This window comes from Apteryx rowi, unplaced genomic scaffold, assembly GCF_003343035.1.
Source record: "Apteryx rowi isolate R43461 unplaced genomic scaffold, aptRow1 scaffold_316, whole genome shotgun sequence".
NCBI classification, from domain to species: domain Eukaryota; kingdom Metazoa; phylum Chordata; class Aves; order Apterygiformes; family Apterygidae; genus Apteryx; species Apteryx rowi.
The window spans coordinates 1057547-1080873 of NW_020449597.1; the positions used below are offsets into that span (position 1 = coordinate 1057547).

A 23327-nucleotide genomic window follows, 5' to 3' on the forward strand; every position below is an offset into this window, starting at 1 on the left:
TGGGGAATTTAACTTTTAGCATTTTGCATCTCTGGTGGCGGAGGGCCCGGGCATAACCGGGTGATGGCTCAATCTGTACTTCTACCTTCTGCGGAAGGGAAAGACAGCATTTTGCAGACTGAAAGCAACAGGACCCTCCTTGCTGCGGGGTGCGCACAATGGTAGGATTGTCTGCTTTTTCCGGAGCTTGTCAATATATGACATTAAACAGAGTTTCAGTGTGGGACAGAACTTCCTGCCCTGAGGAGAGAGGGAAGAGGTACTTAATCCATCACTGTAATTGCTGTGAACTGCCCTGGTGCTCCGAAATGTTTATGTCGGAGGAACTGGCACCAGATATAGCATACAGGATGTAGAAACTCAGCATTTCTGACTTTTGTTCAGACTAAAAGAAAAGGAAAATCTGGATGATCGCTGCATACTTCCTTCCCCCCACTTGTCCTCTTTTGTGTCTGAAACATTTTGTGTCACTGATTTGTTTTTCCCCTTTCTCCTTCCCTTGTCTCACAGACTTTGAAGCGGCTCATGGCAGATGAAGTAAGGATGGTGGTTTTTTTCTGCATGTGTTTGCTTCTGTTTATTGTAACCGCTTTGCGCTGGCTGTTTCCCCGGCAGCTGATGACACGTCATACGCAGTGTCTATTTGCTCATGACGGTTCTATTCTAGTGCTTTACTCTTAAGGGAATTCTGCCCAAGATGGTGCTCAACTGTTGCATGCCGGTTAGTCCCTCTGAAAGGCATTTGGGATTTAGGGGGTTTTTTGGGGCAGGGGTTCTCTAGTTTTGCTTCTTGGGTATAGGCTGTAACGCGCCCTTCTATCTCTATGTTCTTCTAAGTGTCTACTTAACTGGCAGTCTTAACACTAGCATGAATCAGAAGTTTAGCACTATAAAAGTGTTTGGATCTGGCTGGCCCTTTCCAAAGGAGATACTAATCTAAAATTTCAAAAGCTTCCTTACTAATATCCATTTGATGTATTTAGTGTACAGGCTGAGGACTCTTGAACTGTCGAGTTCAGCTTTCTCCACTGCTGTGTATGTCTGGGTTAATCAACTGTAGGAGTGCAGGTGGGATGCCTGGTGTAACTTTTGGGATAGCACGTAGGCCATGAGTGATTTTTTGCTTTGTTTTTCACACCAGTTGGAGCGATTCACTAGCATGAGGACAAGGAAGGAAAAGGAAAAGCCCAATGCGGCTCATAGGAATTCTTCTGCCTATGTGGATGTGTCTGTTTCAGGACAGACACTCCAGGAAATACCGGATGAAGATGTGCTGGCACTCTTTGAGCAGATGCTGGTAAGCTAATGTCATGTTTTCTCTCTCCTTGTATTACTATTACCTGCTTTCTGTGGCAACTTCTCTTTAGCAAGCACAGGAATGGAAATGATTTCTGAAGTCTTCCATTGGCCTGCTTCCCCTGTCCTGCTTTCATATACCTCCTCTTTGAAGAGAGTCTGCTCTTATTATTTGGCAGCTGTTTCTCAGATCAGAATRAGCTGTTCAGGTGGCTTGTTGTGGACACTTTTCCTTTCTGGTTCTCCAGGCTAGACCCTTCAGTCTGCACTTGAGAAAAGTAAACTTGCCTCAAGAGGCTGAAAGCAAGTTTTGATTAGAGCTGCATCTCTAGTTTCTCTCCTAGTGAGTTTTAGCCTTCTCTTTGCTGAGACTAAAATAAAATGAATATCAGATAAGCTTAAAGGTAGTCATATTTTACCATTAAAGACCCCAGATGATGTGACACTGCCTGCTGGGCCTTGTGAGGGACTGGGGTTTGTGTGAGCACCATATAGCAGTAGCTTTGCTTCTTAATGGTTACCTTATAACTGAGCCAGGAGCAGCTTTGCAGACCTCAATTTAATAACTGCTGAAGTTAACCTCTCAACATAGAGCATCTTCAGTCACAAGTTAAGAGCTTCCTATTCATCTAGAATCCCGTAGGACTTGGGGGCTGTCCTTTGCCTTTCTGGAAGGTCAGGTGTCCTACTGAAAGGAGGTAATCTTTGCTCTCCTCTGAGCACCGATACCCACTTTGGGGAAGTAGGTGAAGGTGGCTTTTGTCCTTCTATCGCAATGTCACCTTTTCTGGGAAAGATTAGAAGGGAAGCGCAGACTCTCTTTGCTGCTGACGTGCATACTCGTTTTGCCTTGGCAAAAGTGAAAGACTTCTGCCACAGTTCGGTAATAGACTGTGTTCTAAATGATAAATGATGCTTTGCTTGCTGAATGCTGCTCCAAGAGTAAGGGCATTTGAAAACTTGCATGTTTTTCTTCAATAGTTGGATATGAACTTAAACGAGGAGAAACAGCAGCCTCTGAGGGAGAAGGACATTATGATCAAGAGGGAGATGGTGTCCCAGTATCTGCACACATCTAAAGCTGTGAGTATTTCCCTCCCTCAATGCTGTGTTGGAGTCATCAGGAGGAGCCGCTAAATAAAAATTTCAGAAGTTTCTTAACTTAAAACAAGACATAAAACATGGTCCCCTTGAATAAGTCAAAAGAAATGTATATAGACAGCGTAAAATCTTAGTGTCTCTAGGATGTAACTCCACAATTATTTATTTAGTTGTCCTTGGAGGAAGTTTTCGGGGAAGTGGTTGGTCATGCAGTAATTAAGCCAATATTAAATTGTAATAAAGATTCAGTTGTCATGTGGTTTTCATCATTTGGCCAACTACTATAGCTGGATTTACTGGAACAGAGGGAACCAAAGTATTCTGTAGCTAGTAATGGCATCTTTTCTTTTAAGACAACTTTTTAAAAGTTCCTGCAATTACTCCTTTTTTTCAAAACATAGTTCTTAATAATAAGAAAACTTTGATGCATTATGAATTTTGTATTGATATTTCTCGATATGTTAAAAGTTTCTTTGCAAGAGAAAAAACTAGTGGAGAACTGGTTCTGAAAAATAAAACAGTTTTGTGGGATGACCCTACTGTTAAATACTGAAGAGATTGGAGAGTACAGCTTTTCTAAAAAAAGAGTACAGCTATTTCAAAAGTTGAAACATTGCATTTTGTTCTTTTGATTTCCCACCACCACCCGCCTTGGCAAAGGTGAGAGGAAGCAAATTCACTTAATTTAGGCTCTTCAAGTTTTATTTCTTGAAACTCAAATTTTGGAAAATGTAAAAATTTTTACATAAGAAGTAGTGCTTATTTAAAAAAAAAAAAAGAAGAAGAAGAAAAAAACACACACATTGACAGGCCCACATTTTCATGTTTTATGTTGGGGTGAGGTCATCTGCAGTTTGCATGTAAACATCTTAAACATCTTATGCTATAAGCCTGAATTGAGCCCTGACTGCTTCCAGATCCTTTCAAAACTTTGGCCAGAGATCATTTTAGATGGAGGAGGGAGGGAAAGATATCTTAAAGCAAGACTTCTGGTGAAATTTCCAAGTAACTTCTGAGGTTTGAGACTTGAACTATGTAGGCGTATTCTCTCTGAAATTCACTTGATGCGGTGGTGTTTTTTTTTTCCTGACAGTCTGAGTAGTCTGTACTGAGACATTGCATTCAAGAGCTAAATGTTTATATGCTACTGGGTGAAAAACCTGCTTTCTTGCCCCTCTCCACTTATCTTTATCTGTTTTCCACTCATTACTCCCTCCTACCTCACCTCTCTTCCTCTACACTGTCTTAATGGGTGCCAGCTCCTAAAGCCCTTTTTCTCTACTCTTGGGTCTGGCAGACGTTTGCTGCCCTTGGTTTAATCTTGGTTCCTGCAAGTGCTTTTTCTCCTACTCTTGCTGCTTCTGTCACCCCATCACCTGTGGGCATTTGCTTTTTAACATAAGGTGATGCCATCCACACCTCATCTCTCCTGTAGTTCTCGGTATTGACTTGCTGTCTTGAGATCCCATCATTTTTCTTCTCCAGAAGATTTCTGGAAGGTACCAAGATTCCCAATTTCAATGTGATGCTCTGTTCATTAAGAAAATGCACTTTTTTCTTCCCACCTCTGTCTTTTTGTGGCATAAGCATTTAAACCAAGCCAGCTGACTTCTGGAACCCTAGTTCCTGAAGGTGGGACTGGGAAATTGAAGATCCAGCATATGAGTTTTGACTCCTCCACTTTAATGTCCGTACAGAAGAGAAGCAGGGCCCACAGTAAGAAAGGTTCTGGTCAGTGGCCAGGTTTTATGCAGTCTTATTTTCTGCCCACCTCCATCTGTGAGAGAGTTTCTAACTTCCATTAGTGGCAGGAGGTGACACACGTGAAATTAGTGACTGTTTTCCATAGTGCAAAGCTGATCCAGTCAGAGCTTTGAACTTAGGCAGGTATCAGGGTAGATGCTGCCAAGACTGGGTAAGGTGAGGGTTAGGAAGTAGGACGTGCAGGTATGTGCTCCTGTAAAAGGAAGAGCTCTTTGCATTATTATTGGAGCAAAATATTACGTGTAGCAGAACAGTAAATTTTGGAAGTATGATTATATCACATTGTGCAGTAGGCAGGAAGAGGGTTGTCTAAAAATACCAGACTCAAATCCATGACTTAAGGAGTACTGACAGCCTCTTGATTGTGTATTATTTCTGTGAAGACTTGGCTCCTGACTTCCCAACTCTTTAAAATGACTGCAGGTAGGTTTTTTGGGTGTCAGTAGCATGCTGCCTTCTCCCTGGGTCACATTGCTGATTGTCCTGGGCTAAGCTTGAGCAAATGCACTGTCATCAGTTAACTCTCCAATTAGAACCCTATAGGGAGGAAACAGCAGCTTAAATGGCAAAGCTGATTCTAGACCTTGTTTCCTTTGTGGAGCAAAGGAGTATGAAAAAAAAATTGCTTGATATGGCACATTCCAGCTATCTCAGCATATTGGCAATGCTATTTAATACATCTTTTCTAAACCCAACACAAACAGCTACAGCTGGCCCCAGCATCTACATCAATAACAAGGTCCGAAGGCGTTCTGGAGGAATCTGGGGGCTGCTTCTAGTTAATAGTATCTACAGCATGAGAAAAGCCCAAGTGAGCAGTCTTCTAGTTCATGTCCTTATTCCAGGATTGTGGAAAGGTTCGTGGTCACCTTTTTGGATCCCTTCAGACTCTATTTACAAAACTCCCATATATCTTCTCCCAGTGCTCACTACCTCAGAAGGGAAGAGCACTGTGAGCACACTATCTGTAGGCTCCCACTATGTGAATCCTGCCCTTTCTGAGCCCTTTCACACAAGGGCCTCTTGCTGTTCTTGGGGATGGCCGAATCTTGCTGAGCTGGTTCTTCAGTTTTACTTGGGTCCTCTGTGCAAGTTCCTGTTCTGGCAGTATTCCCTCACCTCTCTCCAGGTAACTCTCATGTTACCAGGTCTCTCTGTTCTTTTTCATTGCTGTTTTTTTTTTTCCTGAATAGAGCCTCCTATCATGTGCCAGTGTGAAGACAATTATAAAATTGGGGTATGATGCATTAAATCATTGGGCACCTGGCCCTCTTGAGAGGGTGCAGTACAGTAAAGTTTGTCAGGAGTTGGCAGAGAAGAGTTTGTGTTTCAGCTGTGGAATTAATTGTCATTGCCTGAAGTGACCAAGTAAGTTCACGCACTTCACGCACAGACGAAATGGAATCCTGTCCTTGGACTTCTGCTTAAGAAGCCCATGAGGAAACTTTCTTGATCTCCACGCTGAGCCAATAGCATCAGAGTTTTCTGGCTTTCGAAAAGCCCATTTCTACCTGCAATGAATAATTCACAGTACCTATAAGCCCAGATATATGGCTTTGGACTGTCATTCATATATATATATATATATATATATATATATACACACACACACACATATATATGCATGCCTGTGTGTACATATGCACGCTTGCTGTGAAAGTGCAGATATTGATGTTGTGAGCTTCTAACAATAGGTCAGGTTGAAAATAGTGACTGTCGATCTGTTAAGTGACTTCAGAAAATGCTATGAGCATCGTTAGCAATGATATACTAATATGCCAGCTTTCCTTCCTTCTAAGCAAAGGCTACGATTGCTACATGTTCATGAAGGAGAATAGGTCTACCTGCCAGGGACTTGGGTGATAGTGTTTGGAATAGGGGAGATTTTCAGTTATTGCCTAAAAGTGAGGGTTTGTCTGGGAGTTTGTCTTTAAATTTGACTCTTGAATTATGGGTGTTAGTTGTAGCTTTTGAGTCCTATTAAGTAGCCACTTGTGCTAGATATTATCTGGGGTAGGCAGACGATTTTCTCTTTGACTGTTCCAGAACATGCACCCTTTCCTTGGGTGTGAAATTGGGCTCAGTGCATCAGTAGTTCAGGACCTTCTGGTTAGAAACTTATTGCAAGAATATAAAGATGGACAAGTACTAATTTCTTCTCTTGCCAGAGAAATGTTGACATGTCCTTTGTTATTATGAACAGAAACCTGTGTAAAGAAAAGAGCCTTAAAGGACGTATAAAGCTTGAATGATTTGGGCATATGTGATATTTCAGGACTTGTAGCCACGTTAGTTCAAGGTAAAGATTTTAGGGAAATCCCTTGACTTTAGACTTTCTACCAGAAGGTGTACATTGGCCAAATTCACAGCTTCTTGGCAGAATATAAGATCAGTTTCTTTGAAAATACAGTGAAATGCTAGCCCTTTTCTAGCAACAAGAACAATGTAATCCTTGCCATATGCAGTTTAAGCGCCTCATATGGTTAAACATAAAGTGTAGGAAGAGGAGAATGGGTCTTTTGACAGAGTTGTACTTCAGCTTCAAACTAGTAGATCCTTACTGTAAGTGTTGAACGGTGTGATATCAATATAGCCACATGGAAGGCAAAAGAGAACTTCCTGTAAAACAACGACAGACCATGGATAAATAAAAGAGAGAGCAGATCCATGTATAAATCCACACATAGCTCCTGTAAGGAAACTCTTGGAGCACTGCCTGCCTTACAAACCTCAGAACATTTACTGGTTGAAACATGTGCAAGTTGTCTGTTTTATATACAATGCCCATTAAAATTTCTGCTTAAAACTTTGTTCCTGTGCCTTGGTGCTCCAGCTGCAGTTAGCTGACTTAATGAGCTTGCTTTCTTTCTTCCCTGTGCAGGGCATGAACCAGAAGGAGAGCTCAAAGTCAGCCATGATGTATATCCAGGAACTGAAATTAAATCTCAGGGATGCACAGCTGCTCAACTGTCTGGAGTCTTTGCGAGTGTCATTGAACAACAACCCGGTCAGGTAAAGTTGGGAAGGCAGGTTGGGTGGAACCCTAGACAAAACTGGAGTTACAAATGGAAAGGCTGGGTGCTTTCAGATTGAGAGCTGTACTGTGACTGAGTGAGAAAGGGTGTGGGTAGTGCCAGACTGCTCGTACTTTTATTTGTTTTCTTTTTTTTTGGGGGGGGGGGTTATGTGTGCCTATTAATTTTTATGTTCTTCACAGCTGGGTGCAGAACTTTGGTGCTGAAGGCCTCACCTGCCTGCTGGATATTTTGAAAGGGCTCCATGAGGAAAAAGAGGAAGCACCAGGGTGAGGAGCTGATTGCATGGGAATTATTTCCGAGTGTAAAAATTTCCAGAAAGTCACAAGGCTAGTTGATGCTCTGGGCTCTTCCTGGCTCTCCTGGCACAGCCCCACAAATGTGAGGCTCTGAGTCCGTCTCTTACAGAGCAAGTGCAAGGACTGTAGTGCCTGTTTGTTCCCCCCAACACTTGCTCTACACCTCTGTTAAAGATGGAGCATATGCTCTTCTTTCTCTGTAGGGTTTATCCCATGTTGTATGGTGATCAGGTAGGCACCTTAGACCAAAGTGTGGCTTATTTTAGATACGGAGGGGGGAGAGGGGGAACTGTAGGAAACAAATTCGTAGGTGGGTTATGGGTTATGATCAGACCATGGAAAAGTACAGGTCTGAACTCGATTCTATCTTAAAGCTGAGGCTGACCAAGCTACTCCAGACCTCCAAGCAGGTACCCATGTTCTTCGCCCCTCAGCTTCTCTGAATCAGTTATTGCATCTCTCAGGAGAGCATGTTCTCCTGTATGCTCCCACAGTTCTTCTGTGTATGCATGTGGGCCTTCTTTCATGCTGATTAATGTTGTTTTTGTGATTTCAGTCAGAGGTGAAATCAAATGCAGTGCAATTGGCATTGTTCCTTGGCCACCTCTTGACAAATACAGAATTATTTCAAGTATTTTTCATCTTCCTGTCTGTGTATTGCTGAGTTTGAATTTAATGAGTATAATCATACAGAAAATACTGCAATAACTGACCAACATACCGTACTTATAGTTTATCACATGACTCCTCAGAACTGGTTACTCTTGGGATCAGGCCAAGAAATATAGTGCCTGGAGAATTGAGTTCAGACCTGTGCTTTTCCACAGTCTGATCATAACCCATATCCACTCCATGTGATCTCTCTTTGTCAAGATGACCATCCTTGTCCCCTTGTCTAAGGAAAATTGATGAGGACTACGTCAGGGGCACACACCACAGCACTGTGGTTAAATCGAGGAAGTCTCTTCACTGAACACATACGTTTTTTGATATGCAGGGTTATTATTGTGCATTTATATTGCATGCAGCTTGGTTATTGAGGAGGGGAAGAAATATCATTTCAGTGTGGAAAGGCCAGAGAGGGAGGGAAAAGGGAAGAGCATGAGGGAAGGTTGGTCATGTGAAAATGAGGCAGTGGTTTGTTTGGGGACTTAAGAAATATCTGTTCTGGGATGGAGATGGAGACACGTATATGTGTGAGAGTGGTGTTTGGGATTGAGCTGAGGGATTCTTGAGAGTAGGGGGAGGCAATAGATGGCACTGTGAATATTGGATATATCAGCACTCAGTCTGGTGGTTTCCTGCATAAACAGCCTTTTCTACTGCCTTTTGAAGATAAGGTCCAATTAAGGTGGACTCCCAGTGTAATAGTGGGTGGTAAAGGCCTCATGCTAGCCATATCTGAGAGCTCTGGCGGAGAGCAGGGGGATGTGTCTTGTTCCATAAGTCTGTGTTTGTCAGCTGGCTGTTTTCTCTTCCTCGCAGTTCATATGACACACGGAGCAGACATGAGATCATCCGATGTCTGAAGGCCTTTATGAATAACAAGGTGAGTGCCCTGCCCAGTGTCCAAAGGTAACTGCGCACAGCCACAGCTTCCTCCTTCTGTCCTGTCCTGTTATCTCAGGGCCATTGCCTACATTCCCTAAAACGGACACTGAAAATGGTAGTGGAAGTTTCTCCCTCTTTAGTAAATTGTTGCTGTCATCACATTGCTTGTTTTGTTTTTTTCCCCCTACTGTGTTTTCTGGTACCATTGCCTCAATCCTATACTTAACCTGGGATGTCCAAAATACTTTGCATCTATTTGTTCAGGCCTGTGGAACTCCAACTGCTGCGCCCTCTTTCCTGGCTTGTTCTGCTCATCTCTGATTATATCCCTCTGTCTGTCTGTGAGGGCTTGACACACACCAGTATTTCTTCTTCCTTGTCCCTTGTCTTCCTCTGCATCTTTTTGTCTTACTCCTGTGCAGTGGACACCTGTTTTCCCTTATGATTGTGCTAGGGTACTTCCTTCTCCCTGTACATGTTCTTCCCCACTCTCCTCGAGTAAACTAAGAGTCTTTGTTTCCTCCCAAGTCCACATATTCCTTCTGCAGCTCCTGGAATCTAAAGTTCCACTGACAGCTTTTCTCTTGCTGGCAGTGTGTGCTTTGAGGTGTATCACTCCCTTTCTTTTCATTCCTCTGTCACCTGTCAGAAACAAGGATAACACGTTTGGACAAACTTTTGGAGCAAGTGTTTTATTTTCATTCATCATAGCATTCTGAATCATGAAGCGTTCCCACTTCACTCCTCTATAGGGCTGGTTCAGTCTCTGACATTAATTCCAATTTTCTTTTCTCCTTAGTTTGGAATCAAAACAATGCTGGATACGGAGGAGGGGATCCTACTGCTTGTGAGAGCTGTTGACCCAAAAGTCCCTTCCATGATGATAGATGCTGTGAAGCTTCTGTCTGCCCTCTGTATCCTGCCTCAGCCTGAAGGCATGTACGTGGTAGTAGATATCCTGCCTTTTGCTGCTCTTGAGCTTTTGACTGTTACTTGCATCTTTGTGGAGTCTTCCTTCTGACTCTCCCTCTTCTCTTCATTTTACAATTGCTGTGCACATGCACGCTCCTGTCCTGGCCTGTGAGGTAGCTGCTGATTCTCTCTTATCACAGGTATGAGCGAGTTCTGGAGGCACTGACTGAGAGAGCAGAAATGGATGAGGTGGAACGATTCAAACCTCTGCTGGATGGCCTAAAGAGTGGCACCTCGGTGGCACTGAAGGTACCTAATTCCCTAAGATTTGGTGGGTGCTGCGCTTTGAATCTAACACAGCAGCTGGAGAGCTTGTAGCAAGATGAGTTTGGGATGGATGAAATACCTTTTTGGCTTGACTTTTTTTTTTCTACTGCAGCTTTTTGCGTGGTCTTCTGGCTCCTTTGAAGTTCTGAAGCACTGAGTTCCAGTCCTTGCTCAGAAGTTTTCTCACACACTTTTTTTTTCTTTAGGTGGCCTGTATGCAGCTGATCAATGCTATGATCAGCCCTGCCGATGAGCTTGACTTCAGAGTTCACATTCGTAGTGAACTGATGCGTTCTGGATTGCAACATATTCTTAAGGTAAGGAGCAACCATCTTTCCTGTTTCTCCCCTTGAATATGATGGCCCCATTAAAAACACTCAGAAATGCTATGTTTCTAGCAGACACAAAGCAAAGCTGATGTAATGAAACATGCTGTATTGCAGCCCTTTCAGTGGCTTTCTAGCTGCCTGCCCTTGAAGGGACATTTGGCTCTGAGCATAGATTTTTGTTTGTTTGTTTAATAGTGGTAGTGCTTTTTCTTGTAAACCCGTGATAATGATATCTTCCTGCGAATAGGCAGTTTGTTCTCCCTTGGGAGTCCATTCCTTTGGGTATCTGCTGGCCTCAGCTGTGTGATTATGCACTTTTCCTGGGATCTTTTTCAAACCTTTGGGAATATTATCAATAAACCTGGTCCAGACCATGTTATTTTGAGCTTCACTTTAACCTCTGAACCACTGCCATCTTCTAAATATGCACTTCAGAGGTATTAGCACATGACTCGGGGGATGCTTTTTTACTATTGTAAGACCATCAGTTTTCACTGGATGCTTCTGAGTATGCTTATGTCATTGGCAGGAGCTGCGTGTGCTGGAGAATGAAGAGCTGAAAGTGCAGCTGAGTATATTTGAAGAACATGGTGAGGAAGACTCTGAAGACCTCAGGAGCCGTCTGGATGACGTTCGCATTGAAATGGAATATCCTTTTGCTGTTTTACGGGCTGAGGATGAGGTTGRGGAAGCTAACGTTCATAGGAGGTTTCTAAGCTCACATCTAGGTGGAAATATGAATAGAGCTGCAATCTCTACCAGGCTGGAAAATGTGCATATATCCAAATGCTTTATGCTACCAGGCAGGCAGGGGGTTGCGTGCGAGTTCAGAAAGAAATCTCCATACAGCCCTTTCTGTGTGGAGTGGTGGATATGTGCTGATTAGGTTTTGGGGTTTTTCAAACCCACCCACCCAGCCCAAGTCAGGAAGCAGGTGAACCCAGATAATTTGCTGACATCGAACTGCCATTGCTATTAGAGCTTCAGGAAAGTTTTGCATTGTGGGATTTCTGACTCGCTGTCTAAAGAATAAAGGAATCTGGCTAGTAGTGCACACTAGAAGAGAGGTTGGTCTGCAGCTGAGTGCTTGGAGCCTGTGCGCAACAGGAGGCAGAACTGGCCCCAGTGATTTGACAGTCTGTGGACCACAGCTTGTTTGGTGCATCTGTGTTTAGGTTTGGCCTTTTCTGCAAGCTATAGTTTGCCTTCTGGGCAGTGCATAATACAGGATACGTGTCTGTGCAACATATAGTGAGCTTTTGGAGATGGCCACCAGAGGGCATATGAAACAACTGCTGCTTTGCAGGAATATAATTTTAGAGTATTTTCATCAGTCCATTTTGGTGCTTAAATCTAGGGAGAGCAGCAGTCTCGCTGTTGGATCCTTCCCCCTGTATAGAGAGATGTAAGTCTATTGCAGCACCCAAACCTTGCTGCTGCAGCTTGCAGTTTAGGGCATAGATTTAGTCTGGTTAAGAGGGTGACCAGATAACTAGTCATCAATTCCATAAGATACATGCTATCCTTGGAATGGTACTGACAAAATCCTAGGACGCTCTTATCTTGATTAGTATATGGGGACCTGGAAAGCTGTGTAGGCAGCTGGTGATTCAGACCTGGCTTTGGGAAGAGATGGGCAAGCATAAGGAAATGACTAAAGAGCTTACTGTTGCCATGCTGGTTACTGAGCACTCATTGTGGTCAAGAGACTTAAATTGAAACCTTTTCACACATGCACACCCAGAAGTGGCCTATGCACTTTCCACTTCTAAGATCAGTTCTGTTAGCATCCACTGAGTCACTAAATTGTCCCATCAGAAAGTAGAATGGGAATTTGGGGGGGGGGGGGTTGTTTTGTTTTACAGGGAAGTGAGAGACTTTAAGGAAAAGGCATCTGGGAGAAAGTCTGATTGCCTGCAGGTCTGTGCTGCTTTATTTGACCTGCAGTTCAAGAGTTAAGGGTGGCCTCCGTCAAAGTATTTTGATGAAAGTGTGCACGTCTAGTGTTGCTTGGCTGTGATACTGCAGCCAGTTTACTGCTGTCCTTATGTAAAGTTGTTCTTAAAAAAAAAAAAAACCACTAAATTTAAAAAATTGTCATGTTTCTTCACGTGCCTTTGTCTACAAATAGTAGGAAAGAGAAAATTCTTAAATTCTCTGGTCTCCACAGCAAACTTTTATTTCCTTTTTCTGTTAAAATGACTTTGTTCTTTGCAGCTGTGAGGGAGAATTGTAAGACTAAATTTTCAGGGGAAAGAGAAAATAGGAGTATTATGCAAAAGACCCAAAGGGAGATTACCATGTGAAACTGGGTGGTACACAAGGAGATGGACCTCTTACTGTCCTGTGAGAGTGACCTGCTAGCAACTTCTATTATTGTGGAGGGTAGAAACCCACTTAAAGAAGAGAGGTGTGAAAAGGGTTGTGTGTGTGTCTTTCACTAATCTCTCCAGCAAAACTTCTTATGAGGGAAGTGTAAATAGCTCTTCGTAAGAGTAGTGCCCAGAAAAGCTTCTTTGCCCAAGAGAGGGGTGAGAGAGGAGGCAGATCGCCTAAATATCTTCCCGGAAACCCACTTTTTCCTTAATCCATTCTTCACTGATTTCAATGAAGTATTCCAGATTCTTCTCAACACGGTGAAGGATTCCAAAGCAGAACCGTTTTTCCTCTCCATCTTGCAGCATCTTTTACTTATCCGCAATGATTATGAAGCCAGGTGAGGAAGGAAATTTTACCCTGGACTGTTACGAGATGAATGCCAAGGATATAATCTAGCAAGTTTTCGTGTGGATRAATTCCTCTAAATGTAGTTTATTTGTATGCCTCCTTGGGAGTGGTTGTAGAGTTCACAACTTGCATTAGTCAGATACTGTTGTCGTTTTTTTATATATTTATAATTTATGCTCTCAGTTTTAACAGAACTTGAATTTCAGAAGAGGAAAAATACTATGCCTAACTTAAAGAGAAAAACCATTAGATGGAAGAGAATAAAATAAAGCAAATAACAAAAAAAACCTCATAAAGATGAAAGAATTTGTTGGAAGAATAACTAAAATAATTGCTGCCTTCATTAGGTCACTAGTGACTGTGAAGCCCTCTGGAAGTTGTTTCCTGAATTAATTCAGGAGAAATTGTTCCTGCTAGAAGGAAGTAAAGCTTGCTACCAGCAGGAGGGGTTAGCCAGTTGTTACTTGTATGAACAGAGAAGGAACCTAGTACTGCAGGGTCTTGGGATAAAAAAAAAAAAATGGTTTAGAGGTAAAAGTGCTAACAGCCAGTGGCAGTGAAGGTGCTAGGCAAAAAGCTGAAGGTTGAATAGTATGGAGTGTACTCACAGTTCATCTAGTGTACCGGTGGGAAGCTTGTCTTGATGCTTTGTTGCTTGTAGTGCCGATTCTGGGACATAACAGACTGCACATCACCTAAAAAGCAAACTTGCTATTTAAAAAAAAGTAACATAAGGGATCAGACCATCTATCTGATCTCTTGGTCTGCCCAAATATCTAGCCTAGTATCCTGTCTGTGATGGTGACCAGGAGCTGGTGCCCAGGGAAGCATGTAAGAAAGGGGGAAGCATATATAGCACTTCCCAAGAGTACTCTCCTAGCCTCCAACCACATGCTGGTTGGAGAGTTTGAATCACAAGTACTTAATAACCCCGAGTGAACTTGTTTTCCATAAATTTGGTCACCTCTTGAAGCTGTAAAAACCCTGGGCATTTGTAAGATCCAAAGCAAAGAGTTTCATATCTGCCCCTTCTGTAAAGAGCGATCTCCTCTTGTTTTGCACCTGACTCCTGATATAGCCTGATGACCTCCAGTCTTGTTTGAGTAAGCAGTGAACAACAGAATCCTATCCATCCTTTCCTACCCATGCAACTTTTATCATTTTATAAATCTGTCGTTTCCCCCCTTCACTGTCTCTTTATTCGAGAAAGCTTGTTTGTCCTGCATGTAGAAGCCTTTCCACGTTTTCATCGCCCATGTGGCTGTTCTCAGAAATCTTGAGGAGTTATGACTGGGCGTGTTTATAAAAACTCAACAACACGGTGTTGTGAGGCATTTCCTTATTTGGATTGCTTGCATACGATCTATTTTGTGAAATGATATTAATGTTTTGTTGTCTTGTCTTCTCCTAATGCAGACCTCAGTATTATAAGCTGATTGATGAATGTGTCTCCCAGATAATCCTGTACAAGAATGGTGCCGATCCTGACTTTAAGTGCAGGCATCTTGACATAAACATTGAGGGGTTAATAGGTAAGTCCTTTAGCTGATAATTGGGCTAGCTTCAACAGAGCTATTAAATTATGCTCTAGAACAAGCTCTATTACTGAATCCCTGTATTCATTTGAGCTTTTCTCTACCAGATCTTCCTGCTTCTCTCTGTATTTTGTCTTCTAACTGAGCTGTGTTCTGCTGTTAGTTCTCCCCCTTCCCCCTCCAAATCCTTGGGACAGGGATCTAGGCTGTCCCTTGCTACTTCATTTGGGCATGTCTTCCATCACACAGGTCACACAGCTATTCCACTAATATCAAATCCAGAATGCTGCTGAGTTTGGGCAGGGGGTACTGCCAATGATATGATACACTTTTTGGTGAGAGCAACTTCCAGAAGAAACCAATTATTTTATGTGTTGTAGTAAAAAGAAAGGCATGTCCATCCTCGGGTAGAGGTTCTGTAGCGATGACATGGTAATGGGGAGACAGGGTTTCTCCAGCAAGGGCAGAGCTCAACCCTGAAACGAATGGTGTGGGGAATCAGAAGGGGCACTGTAAGGCTTATGTGAGGTGCTGGAGAAGGAAAAGGGGAGTTTGTTTACAATGGTGGTGTTTCTTCTTAACCGTATTTCCTTTCCTTTTATTTTTAGATAACTTGATTGATCAAACCAAGGTGGAGAAAAGCGAGGCCAAAGCAGTGGAACTGGAGAAAAAGGTTTTTGGCTCATGGTGTGGCCTGGGTAGAAGATACGTTGGCAGGGATCAGAATAAAGCCMGTTACACCTGACACTGGACTAGCAGTGCTGCCAGTCACTTTCCCCTAATTAATTCCACTGTACACATTGTGCTTGACCTTTCTGACAGCAGAAGAGCATATGTTTACATCTTAATTTAAATTTTGTAGCTGTTACAGTGAGGGAAAATGTTTGAGCTGTGCTGTGGGGCATGGGGCTCCCACGCCTCTTGGACTTGCTGCTGATCTGATAGTCACCTGTGGTTTCTGTCTGTTCATATCTAATACATTTTTAATAATTGAAGCTGTGATGGGATATAATTGAAAAGTTCAGTTCCTGTCACTACGATGCAAGCAGCTGCCTTTAGACTGTGCCAAAACTGTAATGAATTCTTCCCAGCAAGAAAGGTGTCTCTGCATGTACTTCAGTGTGAATATGTTCTGCTTGGAGGCTTGGGGTCTGTCACTACCAGACTGGAGATCAAAGACTGGAAGTTTTTTGCCTCTTGGATTAGGCAGAGGCATGAATCTTCATCTCTGGTTGTGTGACTGGAGTACTGCATGAGAGAAATGTTATCTAAGTTTTGAGAGGTTTTTAGAAAAAGAAGGGAAGCCTCCCCTCTGTCCCTCTCCCCCCCACACACACTGTTACCACTCATTGCACATCCTTGCTCAACCCATATGTTCGTTGTCTCTGCAGCTGGACTCGGAGCTAACTGCACGGCAAGAGCTGCAAGTGGAAATGAAAAAGATGGAAAGTGACTTTGAGCAGAAACTCCTTGATGTATGTGGTGAGAAGCAGATACTGGATGAGGAGAAACAGCAAATCGCTGTAGAGAAGCAGGAGCTAGAAAGCAAAGTCTCCCATCTGAATGAGGAGGTAAATCTCAGGCTGAGACATGGGCGGATGAGTTGGGCATGGGTTACAGCAGCTCGGGGATGAAGTCTTCCTTGAAGAGTTCTGTTTGCCTCTGGGTCGAGGTGACATTAGAAGAAGGAGAAATAATGGTGAGAGACCCCAGTGGCTAGAGATTATTTGGGGAGTGCCCTCAGGAGACATTCTGAGCCACCTTTGCTTAAACAGGTAGAGGCAGGAGAAAGATGAAGAGACTTGATCTGTACTGATGCTTCTCATAACTGCTCACTACTTACCTTTTCTCCTTACAGTGGTTACAGATCCGAGGCAAGCAGAGTCAGTCCACAGATTACTACTTTGGGCCTGGCCCAAAGGTCTCTTTTTGAGTAGGCATTCCTTGAGTTGGTTTTCTCCCTATTCTTCTGCTCCAGATAGGTGTTTTGTTATGCTCCAGATAGACATCTGAATCGTAAATCTAGCTTGAATAGAATCATCTGCCTTGATTCCTTTTCCCTGCACATTGCCCAGCATTCCACTTGCACAGTTCTGCCAGCTTAATGTCATCCAGATCCCTATAGAAGTGACATGGCTTATGTGGGACTGACCCTGGAGTGTCTTTGCTTTTCCATAGACATGTAGACTCCTCACAAAAGTTGCTAAGCATATTCTCAGAGGTGCTTTTTTGCATCATCAAAGTGTGGGAGACTTGCTCCTAAAAGAGCCATGCTCTCAGCGCCTCTGTGAGTAGGAGAAAGCAGAAATTTTGCAATTTTGCAGTCTGTTTTTGTTCGGGATGCCCTGTGTGAGCTTGTGTCCCCAATTCAAGCAGTCTCCTATTATGGCACCACAGTGGCTGTGCTTTGTCTGAAGCCCAGGCAGTCTGTGTATACTTGGTTTTGCTCTCTGGAGAGCCAAGATTGAACAATTAAATACATTTTTGAATCTTAATGCAGACATTTCTGCCTGCTGAGTCCCTTGTGTGATAGAATAGAAAACGCACACCTTTTTTTTTTTTTAATGTATTGACTTGTTTACCCAAGACAAAAAGAATATAGAGCAAGATAAAGCCATTTGCAGTTGTTTATACAAAACAGTCTTGAAATCGAAGTTCTTTTGAAATCCTTTTCAGACAACATACTTTTGTAAGTACCTCTTCTTATGGAAGAGAGGAAGAAAAACCTCTCTATTATTGAATCTTATCACTCTGGCTGTTTACCATTGACAAGATTAGGAAGCAAACAGGCAGCTAAGGGAGAGAAACATTAAGCTTTTCCTGTACTTGTTGAGCTGCTTGAGATAGACAGGTTGGTTGTGGTAGCTGCTGTTCCTGCACCTGCCTCCTGCCATCAGGCAGGAGTGAGCCGAGCTGTGGAAGCAACTTCTGAGGTTGGTTACTATGGTCAAGAGGCTGCAATTCATCTGGCTTGTACTGTCTGATGCCAGAATTGGGTCAAAAGCTGAGTGAGAACAGGAGGGGGAGATGGTGAGAAGGGGTCATGCAACACAAGAGAAGGCCTGTCAAGTTCTCTGACATCCCACAGCAAGGACTTGCAAGGTGCTGGTGGTTGGACACACCATCACCAGTGCATGGACTCTGGGTGACCTGAATATTCCTGAAGGCAGTTTCTTTGGAGCAAAGCAGGGCTCGTTCACCTTGGGGAGAAATGCCCCTTGGAAATTCTTTCCTCCCCAAGGTCTCATCTAATTAAAACACAGTTTGAGAAGACTTTCTTATTCATTTGTCTACAAATGTAGCACAGCTTTTGTACTGACTTTAATAATTTTGATTTCTGATATGGCGCTCTCCAGTTTGTAAATCAGGACCTCAGTACAGTTACTGAGTCTTGTCTGTAACCCTTTTTATTGACACTGAAATAGTCTTTCTTCCCTTTTTAAACTTACTGATGGTAGAATTGGCAGATGGTGCAAACACAGAATCAGAATTTCTTTATATGATCTACACTGTCTCTAGCACCCTCGTTGATATTCATGGACGTGAATTGCTGGGGTATCTTATGTGTTCATCAGCTTCCTAACAATTGAAATCAACCTAATAAATCACAACAGACTTTGTCTCTGAGGCCTGTTTCAACCACTGACTTTTTTTTTTTCTTGACTCTACCTCAGTATTATGCCTCCTGCTGTAGCTGGCTAGCTGGATTGCTTCTGAGGCCACAGTGCTGTGGGAACGTGTCCTTTCCTGTAGCAGCTCATGGAAGGAGGACTCAAAGTCCCCATCTCTAAGTGTTCATATGGAGAAGATAAAAGATGATCTATTATGCTGCTGTATGCTCTAGCTTTTCATTGACAATGGAATTTGGTAGCGTCTTGTGAGGGGAAGAATAGGGCTTTGAGATAGACCCAATCATTTGGGAAATGCTTAAGCATGGTACCCTGTTTGCTCTGCGTGACTGGCAATGGCATGTTGTTTCTACTTTTTCTTTAGATTGCTAAGTTGGAAAAAGAGCTTGAAGACACCAAGAGAGAAATGGCTTCATTCTCCTCTTCCTTGCTTCTTCCTTCAGCTCTGGACCATACAGGGAACCTCCAGCTGCCACCTTCACTCCCAGGCACTGTTTCTGGCAGCATCCCACCACCCCCTCCACTACCTGATGCGACTGGGGTGGCCCCAATGCCTCCCCCGGCCCCTCCGCTCCCGGGCACAGTTTCTGGGGGCATCCCACCGCCCCCTCCACTCCCGGGCGCTGCTTCTGGGGGCATCCCACCGCCCCCTCCGCTCCCAGGTGCGGTTTCTGGGGGCATCCCGCCGCCCCCTCCGCTCCTGGGCGCTGCTTCTGGGGGCATCCCGCCGCCCCCTCCACTCCCAGGCTCTGCTTCTGGGGGCATCCCACCGCCCCCTCCACTCCCAGGCTCTGCTTCTGGGGGCATCCCACTGCCCCCTCCACTTCCAGGCTTTTGTGGAGGCATCCCACCGCCCCCTCCACTCCCAGGCGCTGCTTCTGGGGGCATCCCACCACCCCCTCCACTTCCAGACTTTGGTGGAGGCATCCCACCACCCCCTCCACTCCCAGGCGCTGCTTCTGGGGGCATCCCACCGCCCCCTCCACTTCCAGACTTTGGTGGAGGCATCCCACCGCCCCCTCCACTTCCAGGCATTGGTGGGGGCATCCCTCCCCCACCTCCTCCTCCAGGTGGTCCTGGGATACCCCCACCCCCACCAGGAATGGGTGCCCCTCCTCCTCTTCCCCCTGGCTTTGGCGGCTGGGGGGTGCCTGCAGCTCCAGTTCTTCCGTATGGATTAGCTCCAAAGAAGGCTTATAAACCAGATGTACAGCTGCGGAGGCCAAATTGGTCCAAGGTAAGATCTACATTTTTTTTAGGCCTTCCTACACCCTGTTCTTTCACCCAAACAAGCTCCTTTTTCCCTGTGTCACGTATCACCGCATCATATCATGTTGTCCTTATTGAGTGGTTTCATGACACTGTTTTCCGTACTCTGAGGACAGAGGTGATCTCATCTTTGTGTGCAGAGAGAGCAGAGTACACAGGGACTAGAAGTGCTTGGTGGCTGAAGGGTCCCACCACTGGGTCAGGCTCTCTTTGCAGCATGATGGTGTCCCTTCCCACAGCCTGCGATGCAAAGGAACAGACTGTTTCCTAGTTAGTCTGCAGCCGTGGATTAATGGACTCTCTGCTTAATTTCATTTAATTTCACTGGCGTTCATTGAATATTTTCTGCCCTCTGCCTTGTAGAAAGTGATTTGAAGGCAGCTCCATGGTAACAATTTAATAATCACAACCTTTTTGAAATATGCAAGCAGCAGATAATTACCCTGCTTGATAAAGTACGGACTGCTTTTGTCATTTAAATTACATTTCCCCCCTGCTCTTTCTTCCTTTTAACTGGGATGCAGCTAATGAATGTGGATGTGAACAGAATTGCTATCCTAGCGGCTTTGGCAATCAGGCAGCAATAGGCTCACAAGGACTCTGCTGGCAACAGAGTTCCTGGTGGAGAAATAGCTTTTAGCCTAACACATATGTATCTGCGTGCACACAGCTTGTTGTCACAAAGATACTCCAGGTAATGGCCTGTTTGCTTATTAGGCTGATCCTTTGCTTAGTGGTTTGAATTCAGATTCTTCTGTCTCAGAACTGCAGTCGTGTGGACGATACTACTGCTCAACAGCCTGACACCAAACGAGCTTGCTGAAGGCCAAGCAGGGTAAACTGACAGAGCTGCGATACTTGGAGTGCTATTTGCCATGGTGCATTAGACCCATACGAAAGTTATTCCATCAGTCTGTCAGCAACAAACTTGTCAGTAGTCAATGTGTTCAGCATTTCTACATTGTGAGTGAAGTACTTCTGGTTTTATTGTTGTGCTGTTACTGTGCTAGCCTTCAAGGCAGTTGTAAATACTGTCAGGAGCAAGTTTTTCAAAAAGTGGTAACAGAGTTGTCAGAACTGCTTCTGGTCTGGTTCTGTCTCCAAATTCCAGGTTCCACATTCAAAAGGAGGTGGTTCCTCCAAGCTTTTAACAGTCATCGACTTAAGACGCCAAACAACTGAGATGAGTGTGAGGGAGGGAAGAAACACCCAGTCCACATATCTACTCTAAACTCATGTGTTCATTAACACGATGTTAATTCTTTGTGGAAGGTATTGGGCAGGAGTGATTTGCAATGAAAATGAAGTCTGGATGGAAGGTGTCAAGAAAGTCTGAGGGGATGGTGAAAGAGGATGGCACATGAAAAAGAAGAGTCAGATTATTAATGGTGATTGTTTCCAGCTCTAAATTAGTCTTTAAAAAGAAGGAAAATGTATGCTCAGAGCGTTTGTGAAGATAATGAGAAGACAGTGGTTAGGAAGGTTTTTTTTGTCGTGTGGTTTTTTTTGTTTGTTTTAAACCAAAGAGACACATTTAAGTAGGTAGATAGCTGCTGTGAAGAATTTTAGTTAGAAGTTTAGAAAGGGAAGGTGGTTCATAAAAAGCTTACGGAGAAACATGGTAAAAATGTGGCTGTTGTCAGAGCTATCAGCTGAGAAGAGCTGATTATATAAGTGAGAAGAGGATGCCTGTCTTTGGAAGAAAAGTGAATTCAGACTTAGCTATGATTTGTTTATAGCCAAACCTGTCTCTTGCCCCTTAACTTGAAGAGATAGAGAGAGGCAAAGGTAGATTTGGAGGCATTGGTGTAAAAATGAAATCTCTGAGAGTTTTCATGGAAAAGAAAGGGGTGGAGGGCTGAAGCATGCCACAGACCTTGGGTGCTAATGAAAATAGAATGGAGATGAGAAGGACCATCTGAATGATGCTGAAGCTGTGAGCTGGGACAAACAAAACTGAGGGGAAGGAGTACTGTTTTAAAGGCTTCTGGGGTTCACGCTTTGTGTTTCTTGCAGATCATGGCTGAAGAGCTCTCTCAGGATTGTTTCTGGACAAAAGCAAAAGAAGATCGGTTTGAGAATGACGAGCTATTTGCCAAGCTGACACTCACCTTTTCTGCCCAAACGAAGTGTGAGTGCCAAGCTCAGCGTCATTGTAAGAAGGATCAGGGTAGTGCTGAAAGGGTTGCTGGCTGCCTGCAGAGGGAATTTACAGGAGCTAGGTATGCCTATCCTGTTGAGGGAGGGAAAATGGATGTCAGAGTATCTCTGAGTAGTTCAGCACCTTGAGAAAGAATTTTCTGCATGGTGACTTTGTGGATTCAGAACACCACAAGTTTGGAGGAGAGTGGGAAGAAAGCTTACAATCAAATGTCTTCAGATGAACTAACTTCTTTTTCTTTTTCTCCCCCCCCCGCATCCACCGTACATCTCTGCGTTCTTCTCCTTGGATTCATCTCACATCACCTGTAGCCTCCAAGGGTGAGTAGTATCTGTAGTATCTGAGATGGTTTAGGAAAATCTAGTCTCTGAAATGCAATTCAGTGGGAATGGGAGTTGCCACCTCCCAGTGAGAGACACTCAGGCAGTGGTGAGTAGGCCTAGAGAAGGATGTCTCAGCAGGAATGTGCTAGCTTGGTCTCTATGCCTGTACTAGTAATAGGAATGGACTCTAAGGATTGCTTTACCTCTCAAGAGGACAGAGTTTCAGCTGTGTTGTCAGGTTACTGCATCAGCTCCAGCTGCCTTCTTCCTCTCTGTTCCTTTACTTTGAAGTGGTTGAGAACAGGATGTGCAAATCTTGTTCACCAGGCACCCAGCTCCTCTAGTGGTGATGCCTCATGGTAAGTGACTGTGATAGGTTTTCCCCCACCTCATTGTGAAGGTTCTTACGCATAGAAGATGCATTGTTCGCCTGTCCACCTACAAATTCTCAGTTGTTGTCCTCTGAATGTTACCTCTTAGCCAAAAATCCTGGTGACTTGGGTCTGCTTAGGTATGGAAAGGAAGAAACTTATATGTAAAACAGGTTCCCATAACAAGAAGGTGGAGCTTTATTTGTCTGTCAGTCTGTGTGTTCCCCCCTGCCACTAGACCTTCCTGACAGGGCTTGGGATGCAAAGTCCTTGTCGGAACAGTCTCAGTAGTAAGGATGAGAGGTCTGTACGTGTGTCAGGGCAGAGTGGGTCTGAAGTGCTAATCATGTTGCAGATTGCTATTGCAGCCTGGCTGATGCACTTCCTTCCTTGTTCAGTTTTATTTAGGTGTGTTCACCTGACCCTTAATGAGTGAAACTAATACCTGTGGCTTCAAGCCTGCCATCCCTATCTCCTCCCATGGAGGAATTAGTGTATTTATAGACAGTATAGATGGCCTTGCTGCAGCAAGGCCACATCTGACCTTTCAGTGCTTGTGAAGGACCTGACTGGGTTCAGGGTTCCCCTCACTTATGGAGTGCCACTTTGGCCTCCAACCCAGCAGCTGCCCTGAGCATCTTGCATCCTTTGGAAAACTGCTGGGCAGTTGTGATCCCACAAGGGTGAAAGTCTTGCAC

The 23327-nt window shown here is 44.0% G+C and overlaps 1 protein-coding gene across 2 annotated transcripts; it reads left to right on the forward strand.

Moving 5' to 3' along the window:
• The first annotated feature begins 371 nt into the window (after positions 1–371).
• On the forward strand, positions 372–22293 carry DIAPH1 (diaphanous related formin 1). Of its 2 annotated transcripts, none has more exons than XM_026070647.1 (17): positions 372–537; positions 1142–1297; positions 2278–2379; positions 7043–7173; positions 7379–7465; positions 8981–9044; positions 9846–9985; positions 10159–10267; positions 10492–10602; positions 11144–11262; positions 13214–13330; positions 14758–14873; positions 15485–15549; positions 16268–16447; positions 18870–19742; positions 21791–21905; positions 22247–22293. In XM_026070647.1, exons 1-17 carry the CDS (start codon positions 526–528, stop codon positions 22261–22263), a joined length of 2514 nt encoding a protein of 837 aa, XP_025926432.1. In that variant the 5' UTR covers positions 372–525; the 3' UTR covers positions 22264–22293. The 2 variants fall into 2 exon arrangements, with proteins under 2 accessions (XP_025926432.1, XP_025926431.1); XM_026070646.1 differs by lacking the exon at positions 372–537 and adding an exon at positions 568–721.
• The last annotated feature ends 1034 nt before the right edge of the window (positions 22294–23327 follow it).